Source organism: Carassius auratus, chromosome 27 (assembly GCF_003368295.1).
Source record: "Carassius auratus strain Wakin chromosome 27, ASM336829v1, whole genome shotgun sequence".
Classification (NCBI taxonomy): domain Eukaryota; kingdom Metazoa; phylum Chordata; class Actinopteri; order Cypriniformes; family Cyprinidae; genus Carassius; species Carassius auratus.
The window spans coordinates 12,638,251-12,664,664 of NC_039269.1; the positions used below are offsets into that span (position 1 = coordinate 12,638,251).

The 26,414-nt window shown below is 40.2% G+C and overlaps 1 protein-coding gene across 1 annotated transcript in view; it reads right to left on the reverse strand.

Annotated features, from left to right (window-relative positions):
- Positions 1-25,911, reverse strand: part of LOC113045536 (translation initiation factor eIF-2B subunit gamma-like) — a 42,378-nt gene extending 16,467 nt beyond the window's left edge. Inside the window, exons 1-6 of the mRNA XM_026205949.1 lie at positions 25,893-25,911; positions 25,643-25,785; positions 25,262-25,418; positions 21,374-21,531; positions 4,482-4,641; positions 4,096-4,207 (exon numbers count right to left, since the gene is read on the reverse strand). Of these exons, the coding sequence (XP_026061734.1) occupies positions 4,096-4,207; positions 4,482-4,641; positions 21,374-21,531; positions 25,262-25,409 (578 nt within the window). The 5' untranslated portion in view covers positions 25,410-25,418; positions 25,643-25,785; positions 25,893-25,911. The remainder of the gene's footprint in view (positions 1-4,095; positions 4,208-4,481; positions 4,642-21,373; positions 21,532-25,261; positions 25,419-25,642; positions 25,786-25,892) is intronic.
- Positions 25,912-26,414: the final 503 nt, after the last annotated feature.

Here is a 26,414-nt window from a genome sequence, read left to right on the forward strand (position 1 = left end):
TTGATCGGCCTATGTTAAATTTGCTTTATGGAACCAAATCATTTGACAATAAGTCAGACTAACTGAAATAAGCCTGGCTTATTTGGTGGACTTGTTTTATGAAACATTCCTCGAGGCATTAGAAGTGATCATATTTTTTTCCGTTGCATCATATTGCGTCAAATCACATAGTGTTGAATTGAATCAAACTTTTCTTTAAATCTTTTTAAAGATAACATTTTCTTTCAAGGCACTGAACCCCCAGCTGCCCCCCGGGCGCCGCAGCATAAAGGGTTGCCCACTGCTCCGGGTGTGTGTTCACAGTGTGTTTGTTCACTACTGTGTGTGTGCACTTTGGATAGGTTAAATGCAGAGCACAAATTCTGAGTATGGGTGACCATAATTGGCTGTGTGTCACGTCACTGTCACTGACACGGTCACTGTCAAATACAAAAAGTTAACTGATAAATGTTAATAAATACTATAATAGCATATAAATATTACTAAACAACACTAACACACGTTCAGAGACAATTTTAATTGAAAAAATAAAGTAAGATCAATGTGACTGCAATTAAAGGTTTCTGCTACTAGACCGCACAAAGATGGAGACACCAATCTCCAAAAAGCGTTCGTCTCACATTTCAAGTCTTTGACCCTAGAAACACAAAGGACCACCAGTAAAGATGTACCACCAGTAAAGAGCACTGTTAGTGCCTCTTTTAATGATGCTAGAAATGCATCAGTCATCGCAGAGTTGCCAACTCTGCCAGCTCGCTTTCAAGCTCTGTCTAAGCTCTCACACTATCCGACAAAATCTCAGGCCAAATTACATCACAGCGCAAATTAAATCGCTAAATCTGCTCAAAGGATTTTCCTACCAGTGCAGGACTTGTTTGGTCTAACACAGATATTATAAATTGGACTGGTCTAAAAGAGGCAGGATTCAGCATCAATCAAATTTCTTCCAACACTTTCAAAGTGACTACTACATAGCCAGCTGTCAACAGCCGGATGGAGAACATGAAGAGTGTTTGTGTTAGTGGAAGCATTCCATTCAGCTGGTGAATTTCGCAGCGTCACGGACCAGGCAGGAGATCATTTTGTTGCGTATTAGATGAATATGTGCACTGTGGCTTGAAGATTCTCTGTCAGTAACTTTATAAAAATTATTTCATAAAATAAAAGATGCATTTAAAAATAGCAGACATCATGGAGTAAAGCACACTGAGAAACGGGCATGAACCAATTTATCTTTCACTTCAAAGGGTTCATGGATTCACTTAAAGGGATCGTTCACCCCAAAATGAAAATTTTATGTTTATCTGCTTAACCCTGCGGCATCCAAGATGTAGGTGACTTTGTTTGGGGTAAACAGATAAACATCAAAATTGGATGAACTGTCCCTTTAAATTTGAGCAACTTAACTGCTTTAACTGCTTAAACTGTGCTTTAACTGTTTAAAGCAATCAAGAGATGCTTTCCCCAACACATAACTTACATTATATTAAAATTTTGAAACAATTTGGTATAACCATGTATACAAAACTATAGCTTTAAAAATTGAAACTTATGTATGCATACTTTTCAAACAAATGTGCAACATTGAAATGAGCAACAAATTAGCTTAAAACATGCATTAAGTATAAAAGTTGATAATTCTGTCATAATTTACATACAAATGTACATTATTTACCCTCACATTATTCCAAATTGGTATAACTTACTTGCTTCTGTGGAAAAACATCAGAAATTGAAAAGAACACTGGGGCCAAACAATTTCGGACCCCATTGACTGTCACTGTACGGAAAAAAAAAAAAAAAAAAGAGAGAGATTTTTTTCCAAAGTATCTTTTGTCTTTCACGAAAAAAAAAAAAAAAAAAAATTCACAGGTATGGAACAGCACTAAATTTGGGGTGAACTATCCCGTTAAGCCATAATAACAGAGAGAAGACAGTGTTTTTACAGGTCTGATAAATAATGAGGACTGACTTAACACATGTGGACTGCACATATAGGCTTCTCTGTGCCTGTATAAACACACATCCAGACAATGCCAAGGCTCAGAGACAACTCAGACAAACAGAGCAGTATCTGAAGTACTGTTAAACATTAGCAGACATCTTTCAAACCGCACTGAGAATTCCTGCGTCCTTCAGAAGAGCCCAAAAAAGAAATGGCCAGGTCATATTCCACCCAACATAAAAATATATATATATATTTTGTGACATTATTATGGAAGCTTATTTTCACCACCAAATAATAATAATAATAAAAAAAAAATAAATAATAATAATAATAATAATATACACCCCCCCACCCCTCACAATTCTTAAATTTGTCTTTTCAAAATTGCAAGATATAAACTCTGAATTATGTGATATAAATGAATTATGAGACAAAAGTCACAATTACTTTTAAAAAACTTTCTTGCTTTTATATAAAATATTTTAAGTTCTTTATTTCGGGGTGCGATTTGTCTCAAAATCATTCTTTCTTGTTTATACTTTGAATACGTGCTTATATTGTGAGTATATATTTGCATTAGGCTGGTGCGATACATTACCAAACGTCAGATTAGGCAGTGTGTTTACATTCTCCCACTCACCAGACAGCATGCTAACAGCTGCCGCAACCCTTCTTTTACTCAACAGGATTTACAGTGGCAATGACTCTCCAAATTATTTATGAGCTCCCAACACAGCCGCATATGGAGCCCTATCCCACAGCCCTCCTACACCCAGACCACTGATCACCCCCCACAACCAGGAACGCCAGGACCTTTAGTCCATCTACGTCGGAAGCGAACTGCATGGCAAAATACTATAAGAACCAATGATCTATAATAGAGATTCCTTATATATATATAGATCAGTCAATAGAACTCCTTATAATCAGTGATGCTGTCTACACTGGATGCGGCACGGCATGACACCACAAATTCCTGACAGTAAACTGCTGCCACGTTCGGATTATGACATGCTGACACAAAATACAAATGATTTTCAACTGTCCCTTTGTCACTTCCAGTAAAGACAGTCTTTAGCTGATGCGGCGTCACACGACAACTTTCCCGTCCGGTGTAGACACTGTGCAAGGAGAGATAACTGAGGACGATGGAGAATGATTTGCAGATCCTCAGTACCACTGAGAAACATATAATCTTGTCAAATGTGTGGTAAGTACTGTCGCTCCGTAGTATAAACAGTAGCCTACGTGCAATTGCGAATCTCGAAAGTGAAAGTGAAACTAAAAAGCGCACATTTTAAAGGTGGGACATTGTGTCTATCGGCCATTGGTACCGTCTATCGGCCCAACCCTAGTAAAGACATGTAAATGAACAGAAAATACTCTCTCTCTCTGTCTAAACATACATCTAGTAAATCTAGTCGCAGTGTAATATGCATCATTAGCCAAGTATAAGCTATTAAATGATGCCGTTTGAAAAAGATAATACATCTGCACTAAAGCATGGATAAAACGTCCACAGATGAGGAGCAAATGGCTTCTGAAATTAAGTACTCAAATATTAAACACTCGTCAGATAAAATAGTCTAATAAAATGTACTTTCTCATAGTTCTGGGAAATAATACACACAGATCCAAAACCTCAGACCCAGAGAAAATCCAAAGAAAAGAGAAAGCAAGTGAGAAAACAGTAAAAGAAAGACAGAGCAGAAATATAAAAGTGGGTCGGGAAGGGGAGAAAGTTGAAAAATGCTTAGGACCAACAGTTAAGAAAGACATCAAAACAGAGTTGACAGGCAGCATTTATGACAGGCATGTGTAGAGGAGGCTCCAGTTTTATTAGCCAGCCCACATAAACAACAGGTCATCGCCCGTGAAACCACCATTGTTCTGAGGAAGCAGGACCACTCTAAAGACAGTGGCTTTAAATTCTATTTAGACCAATCAAGTCAGATTTTCAGCATAAAAAAAGATAAGCACAAGAGAACACAAAATGGACCAATGCATATCCCCTGAACACCAAGCCCAAAGTATTGGACAGCAATGACCAATCTGTTTTCATTAAAAGGCCAGATCAACATATTTTGGTTAAAATAAAATAAAATAAAATAGACTCCAGGTTAGACCTGACTGACATTGACACTTACTTGCGCATGATGGACTTCCGGAGAACAAGGCCTTCATCCAGGTCTGCCTCATTGGCCATGAACAGAAGCCTCTTTCCCGTGACGTCCACGCCTACAAAGTCCCGCTGCTCTCCTGCCATAAGGCACAATTCCAATCTGTCATAGCCAATTCATAAAATACGACAGCGGGATATTGTAAAATACAGTCAAACTGTATTTTGGCTCAAGACAGATGGCTAGTCAACAACCTGGATGATTTGCAGGAATGCAAAATAATACAGTCCACTGGGATGCATTTTTTGTTCATTTTGGGAAAAGAGGAAATTGTCAATAAATAGGTTTTGGAAACCTATTCCAAACCACACCATCTTTTTCCTGCACAATCACGTTAGTGTGAGTGATAGTACCTGCTTTCTTCTTGCCCTTTTGGCCAGGGACAGTCTCTGTGAATTCATGTACTTTGCTCATGAGCATCGACAGTGTGGCGTTGTGTGCACGAAAGAGGTCCACAACTTCATGCAGAGCCACATCTGTTATCAAATCACAGCTCACCACCAAGATGTCCGTCTGTGGAAGAAAAAAAAAAAGTCAAATCCTATTTAAAACCAGCATCAACACGGAACAATCCAGCTTTTCCACCCACGACTTGATTATAATGTGTTCCCTACACATAATTACAATGATTACTTTCAGGTTTTGAAATCACCAGTCAATTTGTTGTTTTGTGCCAATGGGCAAGTTTTTCCAAGTACTGTATTTGCTACAGACACTCAGCATCCTCCCTGTTCCTGTGAAATAAAAGAGTAAGATATATTTGTTCACAACAACCCAGGTCCATCCAATCTAGTCATTAATTGTCATAGCTGTAATGTCACAACCAATGACAACTGCAATGATAATATTACCACCACCACCATGTATATAAAAGCAATTTAGTCTTCAGAAACGATGGGTTACTTAACGTAATCCCAGGTTCTTTGATAACAGAGTGAGGTGTTTCACTATGGGAATCGCTTTGGGCGTGACCAACTATGGAAGCTCCTATGCCACCACGTCTGTCTTTGACAGACAGGTCGACCTGAGATCAGGCTCCGTCCCCACCTATATTACTCAGGTCGACCCCTACGAAGTCATTAAGAGAGATTTCTTCCCGTTCCTATGCAAGGAGGGAAGTGTTGGTGAAACACCTCACTCTGTTATCAAAGAACCTGGGATTACGTTAAGTAACCCATCGTTCTTTTTCTAACTTCGCTCGGTGTTTCACTATGGGAGATATAGACCACTCCCGGATTGCAACATACGCTATACCAATCATATGGGACTTGACGTGCTGACTCCTAACACTGCATGAGCTAAGGATGGCTCAGACACGTTCAGTCTATAAAATCGCACAAAAGTGTGCGGTGTGGCCCAGCTTGCTGCAGCACAGATCTCCTGGACCGAAACACCTCTGAGTAAGGCCCATGATGTCGCCATGCCCCTAGTTGAGTGGGCCCTTAAGCCCTCGGGAGGTTGGGAACCTCTGCATGCATATGCTAAGGAAATAGCTTCTACAATCCAGTGGGACAGTCGCTGACGTGACAATGGCTTCCCCTTGTGAGGAGTAGCCCATGACACGAACAGTTGGTCATTTTTCCTGAAACCTGCTGTCCTTTCTACGTACAGTATTGTTCAAAATAATAGCAGTACAATGTGACTAACCAGAATAATCAAGGTTTTTCGTATATTTTTTTATTGCTACGTGGCAAACAAGTTACCAGTAGGTTCAGTAGATTCTCAGAAAACAAATGAGACCCAGCATTCATGATATGCACGCTCTTAAGGCTGTGCAATTGGGCAATTAGTTGAATTAGTTGAAAGGGGTGTGTTCAAAAAAATAGCAGTGTGGCATTCAATCACTGAGGTCATCAATTTTGTGAAGAAACAGGTGTGAATCAGGTGGCCCCTATTTAAGGATGAAGCCAACACTTGTTGAACATGCATTTGAAAGCTGAGGAAAATGGGTCGTTCAAGACATTGTTCAGAAGAACAGCGTACTTTGATTAAAAAGTTGATTAGAGAGGGGAAAACCTATAAAGAGGTGCAAAAAATGATAGGCTGTTCAGCTAAAATGATCTCCAATGCCTTAAAATGGAGAGCAAAACCAGAGAGACGTGGAAGAAAACGGAAGACAACCATCAAAATGGATAGAAGAATAACCAGAATGGCAAAGGCTCAGCCAATGATCACCTCCAGGATGATCAAAGACAGTCTGGAGTTACCTGTAAGTACTGTGACAGTTAGAAGACGTCTGTGTGAAGCTAATCTATTTTCAAGAATCCCCCGCAAAGTCCCTCTGTTAAAAAAAAGGCATGTGCAGAAGAGGTTACAATTTGCCAAAGAACACATCAACTGGCCTAAAGAGAAATGGAGGAACATTTTGTGGACTGATGAGAGTAAAATTGTTCTTTCTGGGTCCAAGGGCCACAGGCAGTTTGTGAGACGACCCCCAAACTCTGAATTCAAGCCACAGTACACAGTGAAGACAGTGAAGCATGGAGGTGCAAGCATCATGATATGGGCATGTTTCTCCTACTATGGTGTTGGGCCTATTTATCGCATACCAGGGATCATGGATCAGTTTGCATATGTTAAAATACTTGAAGAGGTCATGTTGCCCTATGCTGAAGAGGACATGCCCTTGAAATGGTTGTTTCAACAAGACAATGACCCAAAACACACTAGTAAACGGGCAAAGTCTTGGTTCCAAACCAACAAAATTAATGTTATGGAGTGGCCAGCCCAATCTCCAGACCTTAATCCAATTGAGAACTTGTGGGGTGATATCAAAAATGCTGTTTCTGAAGCAAAACCAAGAAATGTGAATGAATTGTGGAATGTTGTTAAAGAATCATGGAGCGGAATAACAGCTGAGCGGTGCCACAAGTTGGTTGACTCCATGCCACACAGATGTCAAGCAGTTTTAAAAAACTGTGGTCGTACAGCTAAATATTAGTTTAGTGATTCACAGGATTGCTAAATCCCAGAAAAAAAAAAATGTTTGTACAAAATAGTTTTGAGTTTGTACAGTCAAAGGTAGACACTGCTATTTTTTTGAACACACCCCTTTCAACTAATTGCCCAATTGCACAGCCTTAAGAGCGTGCATATCATGAATGCTGGGTCTTGTTTGTTTTCTGACAATCTACTGAACCTACTGGTAACTTGTTTGCCACGTAGCAATAAAAAATATACTAAAAACCTTGATTATTCTGGTTAGTCACATTGTACTGCTATTATTTTGAACAATACTGTACACACGAAGTGCTCGTACAGGACACAAGGCATTCAACCTCCCCTCCTCTGGAGAAGAGAACGGAGGAGGGTGAAAAGCTGCAAGATCTGTAGTTTGACATCTATATGACGAATCCACTACTTTAGGTACGAACGCCGGGTTAGGGCGAAAGGAAACCCTTGTAAACCCTGCAGAAAACTGCAGACAAGATGGGCTGACCGACAGTGCCTGTAAGTCACTCACCCTCTTAGCTGACACCAGCGCTAACAGTAGTGCTGTCTTGAGCGAGAGAAACTTTAACCCTATAGCTTCCAATGGCTCAAAAGGGTGTTGAGAAAGGGCCTCTAAGACTGTAGACAAATCCCACAATGGGACCATTCGCCTGGCCCCTGGCCTCTTACGTCGTGCCCCCTTCATAAATCGACTTATTAAAGGGTGCTGACCTGCTGTCTTGTCACCAAAACCCACATGACAAGCAGATATAGCCGCTAAGTATACCTTTATTGTAGAAAAAGCTTTCCCTTTATCTAGCAGATCCTGCAGGAAACATAAAATGTCCCTCACTGAACATTGAAAAGGGACAATATGAATCCGTCCACACCATTCATCAAAGACTCGCCACTTATTACTATACAGTGAACGAGTGGAAGAGGCTCTTGCACTCTGTATAGTGTGTATGACCGATGGGGGCAGACCTGCTGCACTTAAATTCCACCTTTCACGGGCCAGGCCCAGAGAGCTATCCTGTCTGGGTGAGGATGGTAGATTTCCCCCCCCGCTTGTGACAGGAGGTCCCTCCGGGGAGGGAGGGGCCACGGCTGACCCGACAGTAGTTGAACAATCTCGGCCACCCAAGGTCTGGAAGGCCAACGTGGGGCTATCAGTATCAGCGACAATCCCATTTCCCTCACCCTGGCTAGAGTGGGTGAAATCAGGCTCAGAGGGGGAAATGCATACAGCAGGACATTTGGCCATTGGTGGGCTAAAGCATCCACACCCAATGGTGCATTTCCGTCTGCCAGAGAGAAGTACAGAGGACATTGGGCGTTTTCCTGCGAGGCGAAGAGATCTACGACCGCCTGGCCGTATCTCTGCCATATCTGCTTCACCACCTGGGGATGAAGCTTCCACTCTCCGTACAGGGGATTTCCTCTGGACAACAAGTCTGCCCCCCTGTTCAATATCCCTGGAACATGGGTTGCCCTGATGGATAAAAGACTTATGTCGCACCACACAATCAGCTCTTTTGCCAGCTGGTGCAGCTGAAGAGAGCGTGTGCCTCCCTGTCGGTTGATATAAGCAACCACTGTGGAATTGTCTGTTTTCACTAAAACATGCTGACCCCTGATGAAGCTCAGAAAATGTTTCAGCGCTAGAAACACTGCCAACAATTCCAAGTAATTTATGTGTTTGTGAATTAGCTGAGGGGGCCAAACGCCGTTCACAGTTCTGCCCATTAGAGTCGCTCCCCAGCCCTTTAATGATGCGTCCGTCGTCATAGTGACTCTCGACGACACTGCCCCCAGGGGAATCCCCGATCTGAGGGTCGCGGGGCTTTTCCAACGTCTGAGCGCTCTGACGCACGCATACGTCACTCTCACCTGTCGGTTGAGATGACGCCGAGAACACAGACGCAGATGCGCGACCCAGCGCTGAAAGTCTCTCATTATTAGTAGTCCCAGTCGTACTACAGATATCACTGAAGCCATTAAGCCCAGCATTCGCAGGCACAGTCTGAACGGGACAACTTTCCCCGTCTGAAAACGGGAGAGACATTGAGTGAATGACGCGATCCTCCTCTCTGTCAGAGTGACTCGATAAGAGAGGGAGTTTATACTGAGCCCCAGATATTCTGCGTGCTGAGCTGGCTCTAAGCGGCTCTTTTCCATGTTTATTCTGAATCCCAAGCTGTTGAGATGCAATAACACCATATCTGCGTCTTTGATTGCTTGCTCTTTCGACGAGGCGCAAATCAGATAATCGTCTATGTACGACAGTATTCTTATCCCCCTGTTTCTCAATGGGAAAAGTGCTGCTTCCACACATTTGCTGAATACTCTTGGTGCTAGACACAGACCAAAGGGCATTGTCTGAAATTCGTAAGCAGTGCCTCGAAAAGCAAACCTGAGATACTTCCTGTGAGACGGGTAAATATCTATGTGAAAATACGCGTCTGACAGATCGATCGTCACAAACCAGTCGTTCTGGCGGATGGATCGACAAAGTGTCTTGTGTGTCAACATTTTGAATGAATATTTCCGTAGGTGCTTGTTTAACACACGGAGATCTAGAATTGGACGCAGAGATATGCTCCCCTTCTTTGGGATCACAAAGTAACGGGAATAAAAGCCCTGACAGCTCACTTCCTTTGGCACTACTCTGATGGCTCGTTTTTCTAAAAGACAGTCTATCTCGGCCGTCAGGACGCGAGCTGACTCTCCCTCGGCCGCTGAGGCTATTATACCATTGAATCTGGGTGGTTTCATGGCAAATTGAAGCCTGTATCCCCGTGAAATCGTGTTTACAACCCACGGATGAGCTGCGCATGCGCGCCAACTGAGTATGCGAGCCGAGAGAGGTCCCCTGTATACTTCCCCAACGCCGGCGCGTTTTGATGACGTCATTACCGTCTCCGCGCTGACCCCTTCTGGAGGTGCGCGCGCTCCCTCCAGCGGAGAGGCTAGGGATACACATCTCAATGTTTGGATTTTTTTGCAATCTATCGCCCTCGGCTGACTGCCTGGCTGCGATAGTGAAACATTTATTGTGTTTAATGAGTTGGGGGAGCACGTCGCCCTCAGCCTGTGGCCTGGATGCGATAATGCATTTTTTATTAAACATTCCCCTGAACTGATGGGCGTTTGAAAACCCAGTGTAAGTGCTTGGTGACACTTGAGAACGTTTTGAACTTGATTGCTTATAGCTGGAGCCCTTACTGAACTGAGAACAACAGGGCTGGACCCCCTCTTTCTCTTTGCGGGCGGAGAGAGAAGTGACGGGGAACATTCGCGTGTCAGGTCGCACGCTTCTTCTTCCGATCCTCGGGGTGGGGTGGGCGGTTTCTCGCCGCCGCGGCCGCAAATGAATGTTTCCCCCCGGGTCCGGAGCCATCAGATCTCGGACGATAGCCCACTTGCTGTCCGCTGGGAGGCGGTCTCACACTCCTAGCTCCCGTCTGCCGTCCTCTCGCCGCAGCGGCTGCTGCAAAACCTTGCCGTGCTGGCTGAGAGGGTGGTCGCGGTGTTTGCTTGCGCGGTAAACAGAGGTTAAAAGCCTCGTCCTCCTGTTTCCTGAGGGTGCTGGTTTCTCTCATTTTCTCGAGAGCTGGTCCGAAAAGGCCCTTAGTTGGGTCGAACGCAGCGTCCATCACCTCAGCTTTTTGAGCGTCGCCTAAACCAGACAGGTTCAGCCATAATGCTCTCTCACCTGAAACGGCCAAGCCCATAACACGGCCACAGCCCTGAACCGCGCCACGAGAAGAGCGGAGAATTAGGTCGTTTACCACACATATCTCGTCCCAGAGAGCTGGGTTCGGCACTCCTGTATCTAATTGTCGCCCCATCTCCTCCAAAATCTCCGCCTGGTACGCTGACAGTAAAGTCACCGCGTTCAGCGAGCACACTGACTGCGCCGCATACTTGTACATCCTCTGATAGATGGACGCGGTCAGGCGCTCCATCTTGTTCGGCAGCGAAATTTGGGAAGAGGCAGAAATAGATCGACGATATGGATGGAGGTGATAGGCCACTGAAGACTCTATCGCTGGGGGTCCGGCCAGCCCCAGCTCTCCCATTCCTTGGATCTCAAGTTTAGAGCATCCCTTGGTCGGGAGCTTGCTCTTAAAGGGGCTACCCCAATGGCGGGACATCTCCTTCATGCACGCCGGCACGGCGGGTAGGAGTTGTCTCGTTGTGGTTAGAGCAGGCGGTAGCCTTTTCCCGTCATAAAGGTCCCTCTCTGCTCCCTCTGAATCCTGGGCCGCAGGCCACGCTAGGCCCAGTTTTGCCGCGGCTCGCTTGCATACCTCGTGCAGGTTACTGTCTGCCTGCGAGCCAGTGTCAGTCGCGCTAGGAGGTCTAGACTGCTGGACAGGGAAGAGAGAGTTGTCTTCCTCCTCCTCTTCGTCCATGTCCAAGTCGAGGAGGTCAGAGTTAGCATCGCCCTCTGCGTCCTCGTCTCCCGGCTCCTCATCCTCGTGTGCGAGAAGGCCATCGAACAGAGGAGGCATATCCGGGGATTCGGCTTCCATCATCTCAGCCCAGCTCGTCGTAGTAGCTCGCTGATGATCGTTAGCCTTAGTTTTCGCGATGGTTCCAGCCAGACATGGGTCCTGCTGACTAGCCACCGCCACTCTCAGCCTTCTCTCCAAAATTTTAACCGGCAATGACGCACAGTGAACGCACGTTTGTGGGTCCGCAAGCGACGTTTGAGCGTGCTTGGCGCCCATGCACACAATGCACATGGGATGGGGATCCCTGCCCGAGACGGTTGCTCCACATGATGATGGACACGGGCGGGGTGCGGGTTCCTTCTTCGACTCATTCCCTTTGGCGGGGGTAATGACTGTCGACATGACGGCTGGAGAGAGAAAGAGAGATTCGAAGACTCGTCGTAACACGTTAGTCCGATTAATGGTTCACAGGGTAGTTAGCCCTTTTCGCGGCTCGCCCTGACGCGTAAAGCCTATGGTGGCTTGACACCACTGAAAATCCTATCGTCGTGATAACACGCGATAATCTGAACAGAATAGCTCGCCTTGACGCGGACACTATTCGGTGTGACACTCAACACAGTACCAATCCAATCCACTGATATCGCGTTCGGTAGCGTACTCCAATGACGGCCCGCCAGTTGAACAGTTAAGCGAAATCAGCGAAAAGTTCGGACTTGCTGAGAGAGCTTGTAGTCCCTCACGGGAAGAAAGCGAGAATGACTTCGTAGGGGTCGACCTGAGTAATATAGGTGGGGGCGGAGCCTGATCTCAGGTCGACCTGTCTGTCAAAGACAGACGTGGTGGCATAGGAGCTTCCGTAGTTGGTCACGCCCAAAGCGATTCCCATAGTGAAACACCGAGCGAAGTTAGAAAAAGAACTACATTTTTCATATTAATTACATATGTGACCCTGGACCACAAAACCAGTCCTAATGGTAAATATTTATTATTTTGTAATAAATACGTTTCCCACTGATGTATGGTTTATTATGATAGGACAACATTTGGCCGAGATACAACTATTTGAAAATATGAAATCTGAGGGTGCAAAAAAATCTAAATACAGTGAAAATCACCATAAAGTTGTTCAAATGAATTTCTTAGCAATGCATTTTACTAATCAGAAATTAAGTTCTTACATATTTATGGTAGGAAATTTATGAAATATCTTCATGGAACATGATCTTTAATATCCTATTGATTTTTGGCATAAAAGAAAAATCAACAATTTTGACTCATACAATGCATTTTTAGCTTTTGCTACAAATATCCCCCAGTGATTTAAGACTGGTTTTGTGGGTCAAGGGTCACGTATTAAAGAAGCTAGCATTGTCCTAGGAAGTGAAAGAAACATGGTACCAAGCTTGGAAACTGAAGAAGTAAAAAAAGACAAGTGCCAGTGTTCCTGGAGCACAAACTTGTGCTGAATGGTCAAATGAAGCTTGGTAAGGTTATTTTTATGGATCGGTTTCATCTGAAACAGTTGTGATAGACTACCATCAGCATCAGGTCAATATTTCATACCTCAAACGTATTTCCTCAGCTTGTCAGGCTATTATTTTCTATTTTAGCCCTACATACAGACTACTTACTGGCATGCTGATCTCCTAAAACTGGCTGGTATATTAAATAACACCAACAACAACCAGGTTTTCATATACTCCCAAGAAAAAGAGGTTTTTGCTCATACAAAACACTGCCACAATGTTTCAGATGACATTTTCATGGCGTAATGTTCTATCTTCACTTCATGTATGAAAACTCCTGACGATGGTCAACAAAAGAAGAACATGACATGAGAATGATGTGAGAAAACGAGAGACCCAGTCTCACAAAAAAAGCCCTGTGCTCTGCCACAGTTTGCGTGAGTGTGTGTATAAGTGAGCGCAAGCATGGAGGGGAACCCAGCGATAAATCCTGCTCTCCTTTGCCATTGTTTCTGTTTGAGTTGTCTGGTTCCCATCTGGTCTGTCCATCTCAGGCCTGTGGATAAATAAACATGGGAGCAGGAGTGGGGAACGGCCCGTTAGAGCGTGCCTGGTTCAGGCAGAGCTGCATGCCTCATTGGGGAGGCCCAGGGAGAGGCCCTGCCGTGACGCTGTGCTCTGCTCCACTCCGCTCCAATACAGTTCCGGTTCTCTTGCACTGGCCCTGGGGCAGAAGGCCCAGGAGCCACCGGAGGACACATGCTCAAAAGATAACAGGGTGCACAGCGCTGTCTGTTTAGAATGAGCTAACTGTGCTACTGAGAAAAGAAGAACAATCCCTCCCCATTGACCACTGCAAACTCAGAATGACTTCAAGCTAACAAACTCACAGCAAAGTCAGAACCACACACAATCCGCAATCATGTATACATATTCTGCACAGAACTGTGTGTGTGGGGGGCGGGAGGATGGGTCTATGAGAAGCTGCATTTATTATTACTTAAAAGACACCCTTTGGATGACAGGACTCTCAAAATCATACAAACATTTCATAGAAAAATTACCTTTCAAAAACCAAAGAGACATCTATATTTTAAAATAACTTACTTCAAATGCAATGAATATAATTATTTAATAAACAAAGATTTCTGTAAGATCAAATTATAAAACCTGATACACATGCAGAACTCTGATCATACATCTACTTAAATTACTACATTGCTTGCCAACCATAAACGGTCTAGAGTTAGACTAATGAACTACATTACTTGGCAGTAGAACTGTTTATTCGAATTATTTATATTGAGCATATCATAATACAGTTGCCAGTGTTTAATTAAAGTAATCAGACCCGAGGGGCTTTGCCTTTCAGCAATGTCTATCCCAATGGTTCTCAAGCCAGTGTTATTTTACTATCATTAAAATACTATTTGAGATTTTAATAATATATTGTAATAGTATTTTAGTATTTTTTCCCCCCAGTTAGTTATTTTAGTTCATCATGTTAAACTTAAAGATAATTAAATTTTGCCATGAATATGTTGAGAATATTGAGATATTAAATATGGAGAGATATTGCCATGGCCACTACCTGAAATAAAAGAAAGCTCAAAAAAGTTTAAGTCCATTTTTGAAGGTCCAGGCCCCATGATTTTCCAGAGTTTCATGATAAGGAATTATAGGAATACAAAAATAAAATGTTTTTTTTTACATTTTTGGCATATCAACAAATAAAAATCATTATTAAAATGCCTCTTTTATTAAATTTACATGACTTTCGCACGTCAAGAAACCTCACTTTCAAAATGATGCTACCTCATATATAGATTTTCCAACACCATGAGAATAATGGTGTTGGAAAATCTCAAAGTCATCTCATGGACCCCTTGGAAGTTTGCAGAGGCCCTAGGTCCCCAGTTTAAGAGCCACTAGTCTACCATGGCTTGTTTCTCTTTTTTTTATGGCCCTATGAATTCTGCAAATACCTAATAAATAAATAATTATATATATATATATATATATATATATATATATATATATATATATATATATATATATATATATATATATATATATATATATATATATATATATATTGTGCACACATTTTAGACATGGTAGTTCACACAAAAACTAAAATTGTGTAATTGACTCATACTCATTATTCAAACTAACATTCTTCTGTAGAACACAAAGCGATATTTTATAGAATGTTTTTGCTATTACTGTTTAATGAATGTCAGAGGATCCAAAACAACACAGAGGCATGCAAAAGAATGACAGGTTTGAATGATTTAACTTTTTTTTTTTTTTATTCTTGGGTGGACTATTTCTTTTAGACTGGTCACTGCTGTGGTTCAAAGTAGCCAATAGACAGGCATTGTCTGGAAATGTGTACTCCAGTCCCAGAGTACATAAAAAGAACACAGAGCGAAAGCAAAGCAACCACATAACGGCTATCATTCAAACATCCAAACATTTACCATGACTTCACAGTCAACCAAGAATGAACACAGATGAAACGTAAAAAATGTGACCAATGCTAGCCCACCCATCGTAAACCACCCAAGTAAATCGATCAGTCGCTGCAGCTCCAACCACTTAACATTTCATAGCTGGGGTTTCTATTTTTGAGGGGACCCAAGAAGTGGCCAAATGCCTGAAGCCTGACAACGGCAGTGCCCTCTTGGCTGCGGGAGGGGAGGGAGTTATGAAGGCTGGATCAGCGGCCTGCCTTAGCCACAGAGCCTCTGAAGGTCTGGAGTGGGCGTCAGCTGTTGGATCATCTGAGAGCCGCTGACGCTGACGCTGGGCCATTCAGTAGGCCTTGGTGCTGCGCTGCACTGGAGGAGAGGCACAGGGAGGTCAGGCCACCCACAGACACTTCCAGTTCTGCTTGGCTGCCTCCTGGGTCAGCCAGGTGAGACCACCCAAGAGCAGAGCAGAGGAAGAGACAGGAAAAAGAGGGTGGAGAGAGTAGAACAGGATAAGAGGGAATAAAAAGGAAGGGAAGTAGAAATGTGGCTTATACTAGTATGCCACTACAGACACGCTTACTTGCAAACAATTAGCCTGTCAAGACTGCGTTAGGTTGTATTGAAAAACAATACACATTTACTTCTCAAATTCAACAATTTGAACTGGAAAAATAAATATATATTTTTTGGGTGGTTCTTAAGTAAAATTCAGTGGGGGTGCCAGAAAAAATGCTTTCTAGAAATTTTTTTGAAAACTTTGGTGAGAATTTCAAAATAAACTACTATTTTGTAATATTTGTGTTTGTGTCTGTGTTTTTTAATTTCATATAAAAAATAAATATATTCAGACAATTGTTTATTGTTTGGAGACAACAAACCTCTATGAAACAATGGCATATTTGTTTATTATCATTATCATTAATTTAATAAAAATTATATTTAACACTAAGTGCATATAAAGAAAATGTATGTTTCCATATTTCTTTAAAAATTTATAACTAAACTTGGACATAATTAGACATTATCTATCTATATATATATCTATCCATCCATCCATCTGTCTAACCAAATTTGAAGTTGAGATTGAGGTATTATTTCTATACAAGGAGGTATGTGACAAAAATAATAATAAAAAAAGCCAAAAAAAAAAGTAAAAAAAAAAGTCTGCATACTACAAAAAGAAAAGAAACTGCTAGTGCAAACGAAGATGTACTGTATAAGTACATTTTTCTGGAAAAATGAGTACACAAGTTGATCGAGAACAACTTGATCCCAGTGAAGTCGGAGCCTTATTACTAACAAAAGCCAGCAGAGCACTATACAACACGAAGATTATTCAGTTTCTGTACAAACATTGACTCAATGCATTAGTATGAACTCAAACACAGGTTAATGAAAGAGAGTTTTAAGAGTCAGGCACTCTGTCAGATGCTTCCATTATGTCCACGTTGTTTGCTGAAGCAAGGGAGTAGACTACGTGTTTAGACCATACAATAAACGGGGATTTAGGGCCCCTATTGCCAGCACTCATCTCTCAACGCGTAGTGGGGCTGTTCGTGCACTGGAGGGCTCTGCAACTCAATGCTTTTAATCTCTCATTTCTCTCTAGGATTAGAAATGAACGCATCTGTGCTGTTAGCATGCTCCAGCAAGCTCTCCTCCTCAACATTCCCTTTGCACCGCATTGATATTTCTTGTCAGTTAATCTCCAGTGATAAGCGTTCGCACATGTTCAAGACATCCCTCTCTCAGAGATTTTATACTTTCATAAGTGTTTTGTGCAAAGATATGATGCACATGAACAAACACAGTAATGCATCTGACAGACAAAACATTTTGAACTTTCTGAAAGAAATTAATTAACATTTTCACAGCTGCTTTAATCCAAAGTGAAATCCAAAGAGAGAGAGAGGGAGAGAGAGCGAGCGATATAAAAGGTAATTTTTTTCTCATCTGTCCATCAACTCAACTACTGGCTCACATATGTGAAGAATCTTGCCTTTCTATTTTTGGTGTTGACCAGAGATTTGCATCTTGCCGGTTAGTTTCTGTAATTCTGTGTCAGATTCTCCTGCAGACTGTAGATTTTCAGAGCATCACCTCAGCTTTCTGGAGGCTGTTGGTGATTTTACAGACATGTATTTTAGAGTTAATTTTAACAGCTTTTATGAATTGTCTGTCATCAACTACTGTTGTTTTTCTCAGCCAATCAGGCAGTCATTAGTTGCTGATGTCGCCGGTAGTTTCCAAACTCTTGATTTCTCCATGCCTTTTGTTTTTCCCATAGTTCTAATTGACTTCCTCTTTTCTTTTCACATCTAAATTGCTTGCTTTTCTTTCAGAGTCAGCTCCCTCATCTTCATCCTGGTTTGTTTGTGTCACCATCGAATGCAAGACTTAGAATGCAGAAGCAACGGATATAACTGAGAAGACTGATTTTAATATCTGAAGAATTAATCCAACAGGACACAACACTTAGAAAGACCTGTGAGGCAACGGTTCCAATACTTATGCTCACATCAGATAGGGAGATGAAAAACATCTTTGTGTTGAATCACCCAATAATAAAATGTGTCACTCTGTAGTTTTGTCTCATATTCATCTTTTAATCAGATTTTCAGGTTTCTTGAAGAATATGAAATGTATAAAATAAATATATCAGGATTGTCCTGAATTTCTTGGGTCAAATTGTGTAGTTGTGCAAGTAAAATTGTCAGTCTAAAAATCGAGCTTTCTAGACATTTTATTGACATTGGGGATAATTGTAAGTAAACTAGCATTTTTTGTATTTATTTATTTATTTATTCAATTTAAAATATCACTCCCCAAACTGACCAAAATTTCTCCTTTTATTTAGCATCAATGCTTCTTTGTTCAAAATATTTCATAATCCAAAAAGCTTTTTATTTCCAGAAATGTCAGATTTTCAATGTGGTTTCAGACATTTTCATTCCCCACTTGTACTTTCTAAACGTGTCTTGCTCAAGGATACGAAGCTGAAAGCTCATGGATCATAGCTTGTGGGATCTGAACCTATAACCTTTTGGTTAGTAGCCCAGAACTTTAACCACTGGTTTACACCACACCCAAGGAACAGAAAAATAATGTTTTTGTGACGTTTCAAACTACCTTAATTCCAACAGTGACCCTAAAAGCCCACCAGGATGTTTCCTTACCGCCCAATTCCATCTACATAACAACTCTTACACATGTCCTGCATGCCCATGAACGCCAGCAAGGGTTCTGACATCATGTGTTTGTGGAGTTAGCCGTCTCTGGCCGCTGGGCTTTCAACAGGTGAAATGAGGCACTCTGTGGAGTTGGACCCATCAACGTGGGGCTGTACAGATCAAAGATCCTCCTGTAGCACACAGGATCTGCCCCTCACATCATTCCACTGACCCCAGGCCAGCTCACATGGGAGACAGGTGAGGCTGTGTTTGCCTGCCAGGCTTTTACACGCTTCTGGGCACACGCTCATGCTTACATGAACGTGCGTGCTCAAGCTGTTATTATGTTTCTTCCATTTAGTCACCATGCTATGGTAAACTCTGAGCACAATGATTTACAGTGACGAAAATTCATCACATCATTGTGTTGCTAACTCTTTTGTGACCCTCCTTCATCACTGAGCACTTCTTGCATGTCAAATCAGTTGCTACATCATTACTGGCTACAAACCAGTCCACAAATATTATTCAGGCAGTTCTATGAAACAGGGAAATGCTGAAATTCATCATTAGATGAATATCTTCATCACATTCAAAATCATTCCATGGTATTTTTGTGTTAAAAAAGCTGAAATTAGGTTTAAATTGTGATTAAAACGAAGCACAAATTAGCCTTCCAGAACTTTAACACTCACTGTTCTGGGATGGTAGAATAATAAAAATAAAAAAACTTTTTTTTAAATAAATGCTGAACAGTCATTACTATATTAATTTGCGGGCAATGAGGAAAAAGTGCTGGCAATTTAATAATAATAAAAAAATAAAAAATAAAAAGTTTTTACCAAAACGTGTCTTTCTGTCAGTAGAGTGTTACAAGACTAGAGAAAACTGGACTTTTAGTCCCTTTTGGAAGTTTTTTCCTTTGCCAAAAAAACTTCCAACATCCACAATGCACTTTTAATTCTAGTGCCATCCCTCTGTTGAGCCGACTGTCCATGATTTGGAATACAAAAATATGGAAGTTTGATCCAACTCTGTATAGTTAAAAAAAAAATATATATATAAACTGAGATATATGTGTGCACAGAAAAAGAGTATACACTGTTCATTTAAATATACTATAGAAAGTTGGTTGAAAATTAACAAATTTGTCCTTTAAATGTGGTTTCTCCTAAAACAAAACAAAAAATGTTTTATTGTTTCTTTGTCTCCATTAGCCTCACAGTGTCCATGATTTTGCCAAGAAAAACATTTTCCTGGATCAACATCTTGTTCATTCCTACCAACCAATCAGATTAGAGTTAATATAATTTCACTCTAATTTAAGGCAGTTCATGTTTAGGGTTGTGGTTAAGGATATTTCCTTTCGTAGAAAGGTTGTTCCAGGACCAATAAAAGATTTTGATCCTATTAGCAAAATCAGTCACAATTCTGGAATTTTCCATTAGAGGGGTCATACAGTATGATGCGATTTACATTTTTCCTTTCTCTTTGGAGTGTTACAAGCTTTTGGTGCATAAAGAAGATCTGTAAAGTTGCAAAGACTAAAGTCTCAAATCCAAAGAGATATTTTTTTTTCTAAAAGTTAAGACTCATCCACACCCTCCTAAAACGGCTCTTTCTAACACGTCCCCACATCTCTACGTCACTTTGTGGGAAGATTTGCATAAAGCTGGCCAGATGTTCATGCAAAAAAAGAAGGCGTACCTTTTATTCTCGTTGTAGTATTGCTGTTGCTGCTGCCGCCGCGATGTCGTATGGACACTGTGTGTTTCCCTGTGAAAGCGAAACTACTTTGTCTGGCCTTCCAAAAGAGGACAATATCTGCTTCGTCATGCCTGGAGCTGATCTGTGCTAGTTGCTGAGGAAATACATCAACTTTGCACTGTGGATTGTCAGATCGGCATTCACTGAGGATGAAGCAAAGTCCAGCACGGGGTCGTTACATGTGGTTGCCGCAAGCCCAATAGACACTCCGTCATAGAATGCGCTGGCCACGCCGTTCTCAAGCCTCCCGCCTCTGCTCACTCAAACTGGCCTTCACTCACTCTAGGCCTCCGGTCTGTGCTCACTCAAACTGGCCTTCACTCACTCTAGGCCTCCGGTCTGTGCTCACTCAAACTGGCCTTCACTCACTCTAGGCCTCCGGTCTGTGCTCACTCAAGGCCGCAGTGTGACGCTGTTTCGTTGAGAAAGCAAAACTACTTTGTTTGGCCTTCCAAAAGAGGACATGTCTAGAAATCATGTTTATATCACGTTTATAATGGGTTTTATGTTTATGTCTCATCGCTTAGGCTGGACAGGGCATCACAATATGGGGCGTGACATTTCCATCACATGGTTGAGGTATTCGGCCAATCACAACACACTGGATAGCTGGCCAATCAGAGCACACCTGGCTTTTCAGACCGATGAGTCTTGTAAAAATCAAGGCGGGGCATAGAGGAGAAACAATGATGTACAGTAGGTGGAAAATAAGGAGTTTTTTTTTTTTTTTTTACATTAAACCGCATAAACACATTTCATTACACTAAATACACCAAAAAAAAAAGCATCATGTGTCCCCTTTAAAGTATTTCTAAGTATTAAAGTAGTAAAAGGTCTTATCCTTCTTGACCATCCAAATATGAACAATTCAGGCCCTTTTTGGTGTCCTAGTATTTGGAAAGTGATAAATGTCAGTGAAAGAAATGTTACAACTCCGTGTTATCCTATGATATTGAAACTTGTTGACTCACCTTGATCTTTTGCTGTATGTGTCGAAGGGCATCTGCAGTGCCCATGTCAGCATCCTCCTGAATACATACAACATCCAACCTCATCTTCACATCGGTCTTCATGCGCTGATCTGTGCTCAAGGCCTTCTGAACCTCTTTAGTGGTTATGACAATCACCTCTGGAAAAAGAACATAATGATAATGCTCAGATGACTCAAGGATTTAACGAAAAGCAAAATACCTTGCACTCACCAAGGCAGCATTTCCTTGATACAAAATATTAAAATGGTAGAACATGAATACAATTTTTAAAAGCAATCTTTTTGCCAATTTTAATATTTTTTTAAATGTAATCTATTCCTGTAATGGCAAAGCTGAATTCTTAGCAGGAAACATTTATTGTGGAAACGGAGATACATTTTTTAATCTTTGATTAATAGAAAGTAAATGGAGTGGATTATTATTTGAAATAGAAATCTTTTGTAAAATTATACAATGTCAGTTTTAATAAATTTAATGCATCCTTTCTGAATTAAATTGTACTTTCCCAAAAAGTTTGAATGGTAATTATGCAAGTGATAGAAGTTTAGATATGATTTGAATTTTGTGGGAAAAGAGGAGATGGTTTTGTTTCACTACACCATTGGTAAAGCACAGCACACACTTTACCTGTGATATAAAAATATATATTACACAAAACGCCTTCAACTGAGTCTTTGTGAACTATTTGTCATATGCCCAATGAGAGAAACGTTCAGCCAACTGGAAGAATGTCCCAGAATTCTGCTTTACTGCGTAAATATTTTCTAACGAAGGGGCTTACTTACCATAGTTTGTGCTAAGACTTGTAAAAGCTAATTGCAGGCTCTTGCTGGCTGGCACTCTGGCTGTTAACAGGACAGACTGTGCCACACATAAAGGTGCATACTGTACTGCTGGGCAGGCAAAGGGCCATACCCACAAACTCCACACCAGCTGGACCACATGGTCAGTCAATACAGCTAGGTGTGAACAATAAACCTTTAATTATCATAAAGGCATTGAACACAAATACTCAAAAAGGTACATGTCCCCTACTGGCTCTCAAATGTGGTAAAGCAATGAAGAGAACACAGGGCTGTAAGTTAGCGTTTTGGATTTATTTCCACAAAAAAACACCCTTATTTTAAATTGTTAAGGTATGGATAGGATTTTCCTGTATTATTAGCATGAAATTCTATAAATACAAATATGTTGCCCATGATTAGGACAGTCTCATAAAATTAAGTTATAGATGTAATAATTCAAACATAAAAAGTAAATAAATTGATATATTTAAATGTACTAAAACATTTAAAATGGTTTAATTTTCAATTATGTTTTAAAATGTAGATTAAAAAAATCATAAAATTGTCTATTGATTTAACCATTTTAAATATTATTTATTTCCATTTTTATGTTTTTATAATATTAATTAATTATTAGAAATTAACTTAGCGCATTCCTTACTAGCACTAGTAAAATGCATATTGCTCTATGCTATGCTGGCCCAAAACAGCTTTTAAGGGTGGGCCTGCTGAAGGTCTCCTATTTCTAAGCTACGTGGAGGAAAGCTGGCCTAAAATATAAGGCACACTGCCATTTATCCTCAAGTACTAGACTGTAGTTGATTTATTACAGAGTTGAAATGATCCAACATTAGTTGTCTGGGGTGCATTTGACTCTGTGTAATTGCATCTTGGCTTTATTACATTTGTCTTTTACCAGTCTTGTCTTTCAACTAGGCAATACATCCACCTCTACAATTGTAATGTATAAATTTAGGACTTAGTCATCCCTCATTTTATTTATATATACCAATGATGTACAGCCATATAAAGCATAATACGCTGTCAAAATACGAAAACAGCAAGTATTGTTGGTTTTATGCAGCTCCTGTTGCCTGACAAAAAGAGTCTTGACACTGAAAGCAAGATGCAACATAAGTGCTGGTCTGTGCGGGTGGCTTTAACATGGAAACCATGGCGTTAGAGTACGTCAATTGTTAAAACGGCTCTACCTTTCCTATTTAGGAAATAAGGACTTTATTAGCTCAATTTAAGCTGCCTCCGCAAATTATTCCCACCTGCAGCCTAAATGTGTTGTAAGCAATTTCAGCTGTTTTGTTAACTCCCACCACACACACCCACTCTCCAAAACCCACCCCAAAGACAAGTCATCCAAACTCATGTCAGCAAACCCATGCAAAATGATTCACAGACAGAGAGTTTCTGATTGGCTGTAAAAGCATGAGTCTGGCCTCAAATTGTTCTGGGTTTGTTGTTTACAGACCAAGACTGCTAGAGAGAAGGGTTTCTCGGGACACCCATTTCAGTGATTTCTGTCTGAAACTGTTACTGCATTAATTCATTTCCTCTTCATCTTGATTTAATTATGGTAAGCATGGAAGCATACAAGTGTATTATAGGAATAATACGTGTTAATATTTTTTTTTTTTAAATAACACCTTTCTCACGAGAAAAGCAGCTTAAAGTATTGTTTTATAAAAAAATATATATATATTTAAAACACTGGAGAGGACCGGTGTTATTTTGGTATCATTGAGATACTATTATAGTTTTAATTTAATATTTTGAATCAGTTAATTTTCATTTTCTCTTTAGTTCAAGTTTTAGTATTTGTGGTGTGCGTTTTTGTCATTTTATATATCTGTATAGTTTTTATTAATCTTTATTTAAGTTTTTAGTTTTAGTTAAGTACATCTAGTACAAACTGAATTAAAATTAGAAATGTTTATGTATTTATTAACGCTGTCAAATCATTAATCGTGATTATTCGCATCCAAAATAAAAGTTTTTATTTACATAATACATAAAGTATATGTGTACTGTGTTCCATCGAGATGGTTTAGGGGTGAGCTGGACCGCAGACAGAAGGCAAAAGGGCCAACAAGTGCTAAGCATCTCTCGGGGAACTCCTTCAAGACTGTTGGAAGACCATTTCAGGTGACTACCTCTTGAAGCTCATCAAGAGAATGCCAAGAGTGTGCAAAGCAGTAATCAAAGCAAAAGGTGGCTACTTTGAAGAACCTAGAATGAGACATATTTTCAGTTGTTCCACACTTTTTTTGTTATGTATATAATTCCACATGTGTTAATTCATTGTTTTGATGTCTTCAGTGTGAATCTACAATTTTCATAGTCATGAAAATAAAGAAAACTCTTTGAATGAGAACGTGTGTCCAAATTTTGGTCTGTACTGTATGTATGTATGTATGTATGTATATATATATATATATATATATATATATATATATATATATATATATATATATATATATATATACACACACACACACATATATATTTCTTTTTCAGAAAATGTTTATATATTTTAATGTTTAAATGTTTTATATATTAAATATATTTATTTATAATAAATTATATGCACATAAAGACATGTAAATAAATATTTTCAAAATATATGTATGTGAGTTTATTTATGTAGACATAATAAATATACACATAACAAACATATTATGCAAACAAAAACTATTTGAATGTGATTAATCATCTGACAATACTGCATGCAATGAACTGCATTTTGCAGTTTTATTTTATTAAACACTTTTTTTTGTCCTCTAAACAGGAAAAGACGATTTCTATTGCCCTTTTGCCCTCAGCAAACCTAAAAAAAATGACCAAAAAACACTGAGCAACATTAGGAACAGCCATAGGAGTTTACAGTTTAGAGGACAAGCAAACTTTACTGATTCATAATAAACGAAAAACCGGAATTAAATAAGTCTACATACATATCTACATCAGAATATACTAACACTAAACACCTGAAAACAAAACAACAACTTTTCTCAAGGGACAAAATGTATTATTTAATGAACTTTGTTTTCTGATATGACAGTATGTTTACCTTCAAAGCCCACTCTCTCCAGCAGGTTGAGGGGGTACCAGATGAGGGGTTTGTTGCCCACAGGAAGCAAAGGTTTGGGGGTGTTATAGGTGAGATCCATCATCCTGGAGCCTCCACCTGCTGCCATCAGCACCGCTTGCAGCTCCATCCTTAACACCTCCAGGACAAAATAAACAACACATTCAGTCTAACTACAATGGCTCTCACCACAAAACATCGCACTAGACTGACAGACAGAACCTTGTGTTGAATATTCCTTGGTCCAACATGCTTTTCAAAACAGGACCCTTATTTCATCATGTACACAACGTCAACCGAGACGCACTGCTATGTCGCTATCATTTATTAACGTTTAAACACGTTTAGAAACACTCGGTTTACCTGTATTGCTAGTCCAAATGTTTATGATTGTTCAAGTATCGATTCCGTGAACGTGAAGATCTGCAGATCTGCAGCACTGTAGCAGACGCTCATGTGGATCAGACTCGCTGTCTTCAAACAATTACTGTTAAACCTAAGAGAATCTACTTAAACACAAAATGAATAACTTAAAATATATATATTTATATAATAACTAAACGAATAACTAAAACTCTGAATGTTTTATATGTGGGAGTCTACGATAACTGACCAGATATTTCGAGATAATGACATAAAACCGCTACTTGTAAATGGGTCGTACGGAAATCATGACCAGTAACTTTGGTTCCGCACAGAAAATCAGAAGCAGAATGAGAAAGCGTCACTTCTATCTATCTATCTATCTATCTATCTATCTATCTATCTATCTATCTATCTATCTATCTATCTATCTATCTATCTATCTATCTATCTATCTATCTATCTATCTATCTATCTATCTATCTGTCTATCTGTCTATCTGTCTGTCTGTCTGTCTGTCTGTCTGTCTGTCTGTCTGTCTGTCTAATTAAATTACTCTATATTACAAATATGCAAATTACAAATGTAATTTATATAATCATGTATTTTTTATTTTATTTTAACCTATGATACTGATAGATAAATCAACCATCTTTTCACGCTTTTTGTTTGAGTTTATGCTTTTGGTGTTTTTTTTCCTTTCATTTTCCTATTTTATTGTTTGCATAACTTATTAATAAAAATTTTCTTTGTACTCTATTTTTTGTTTTAA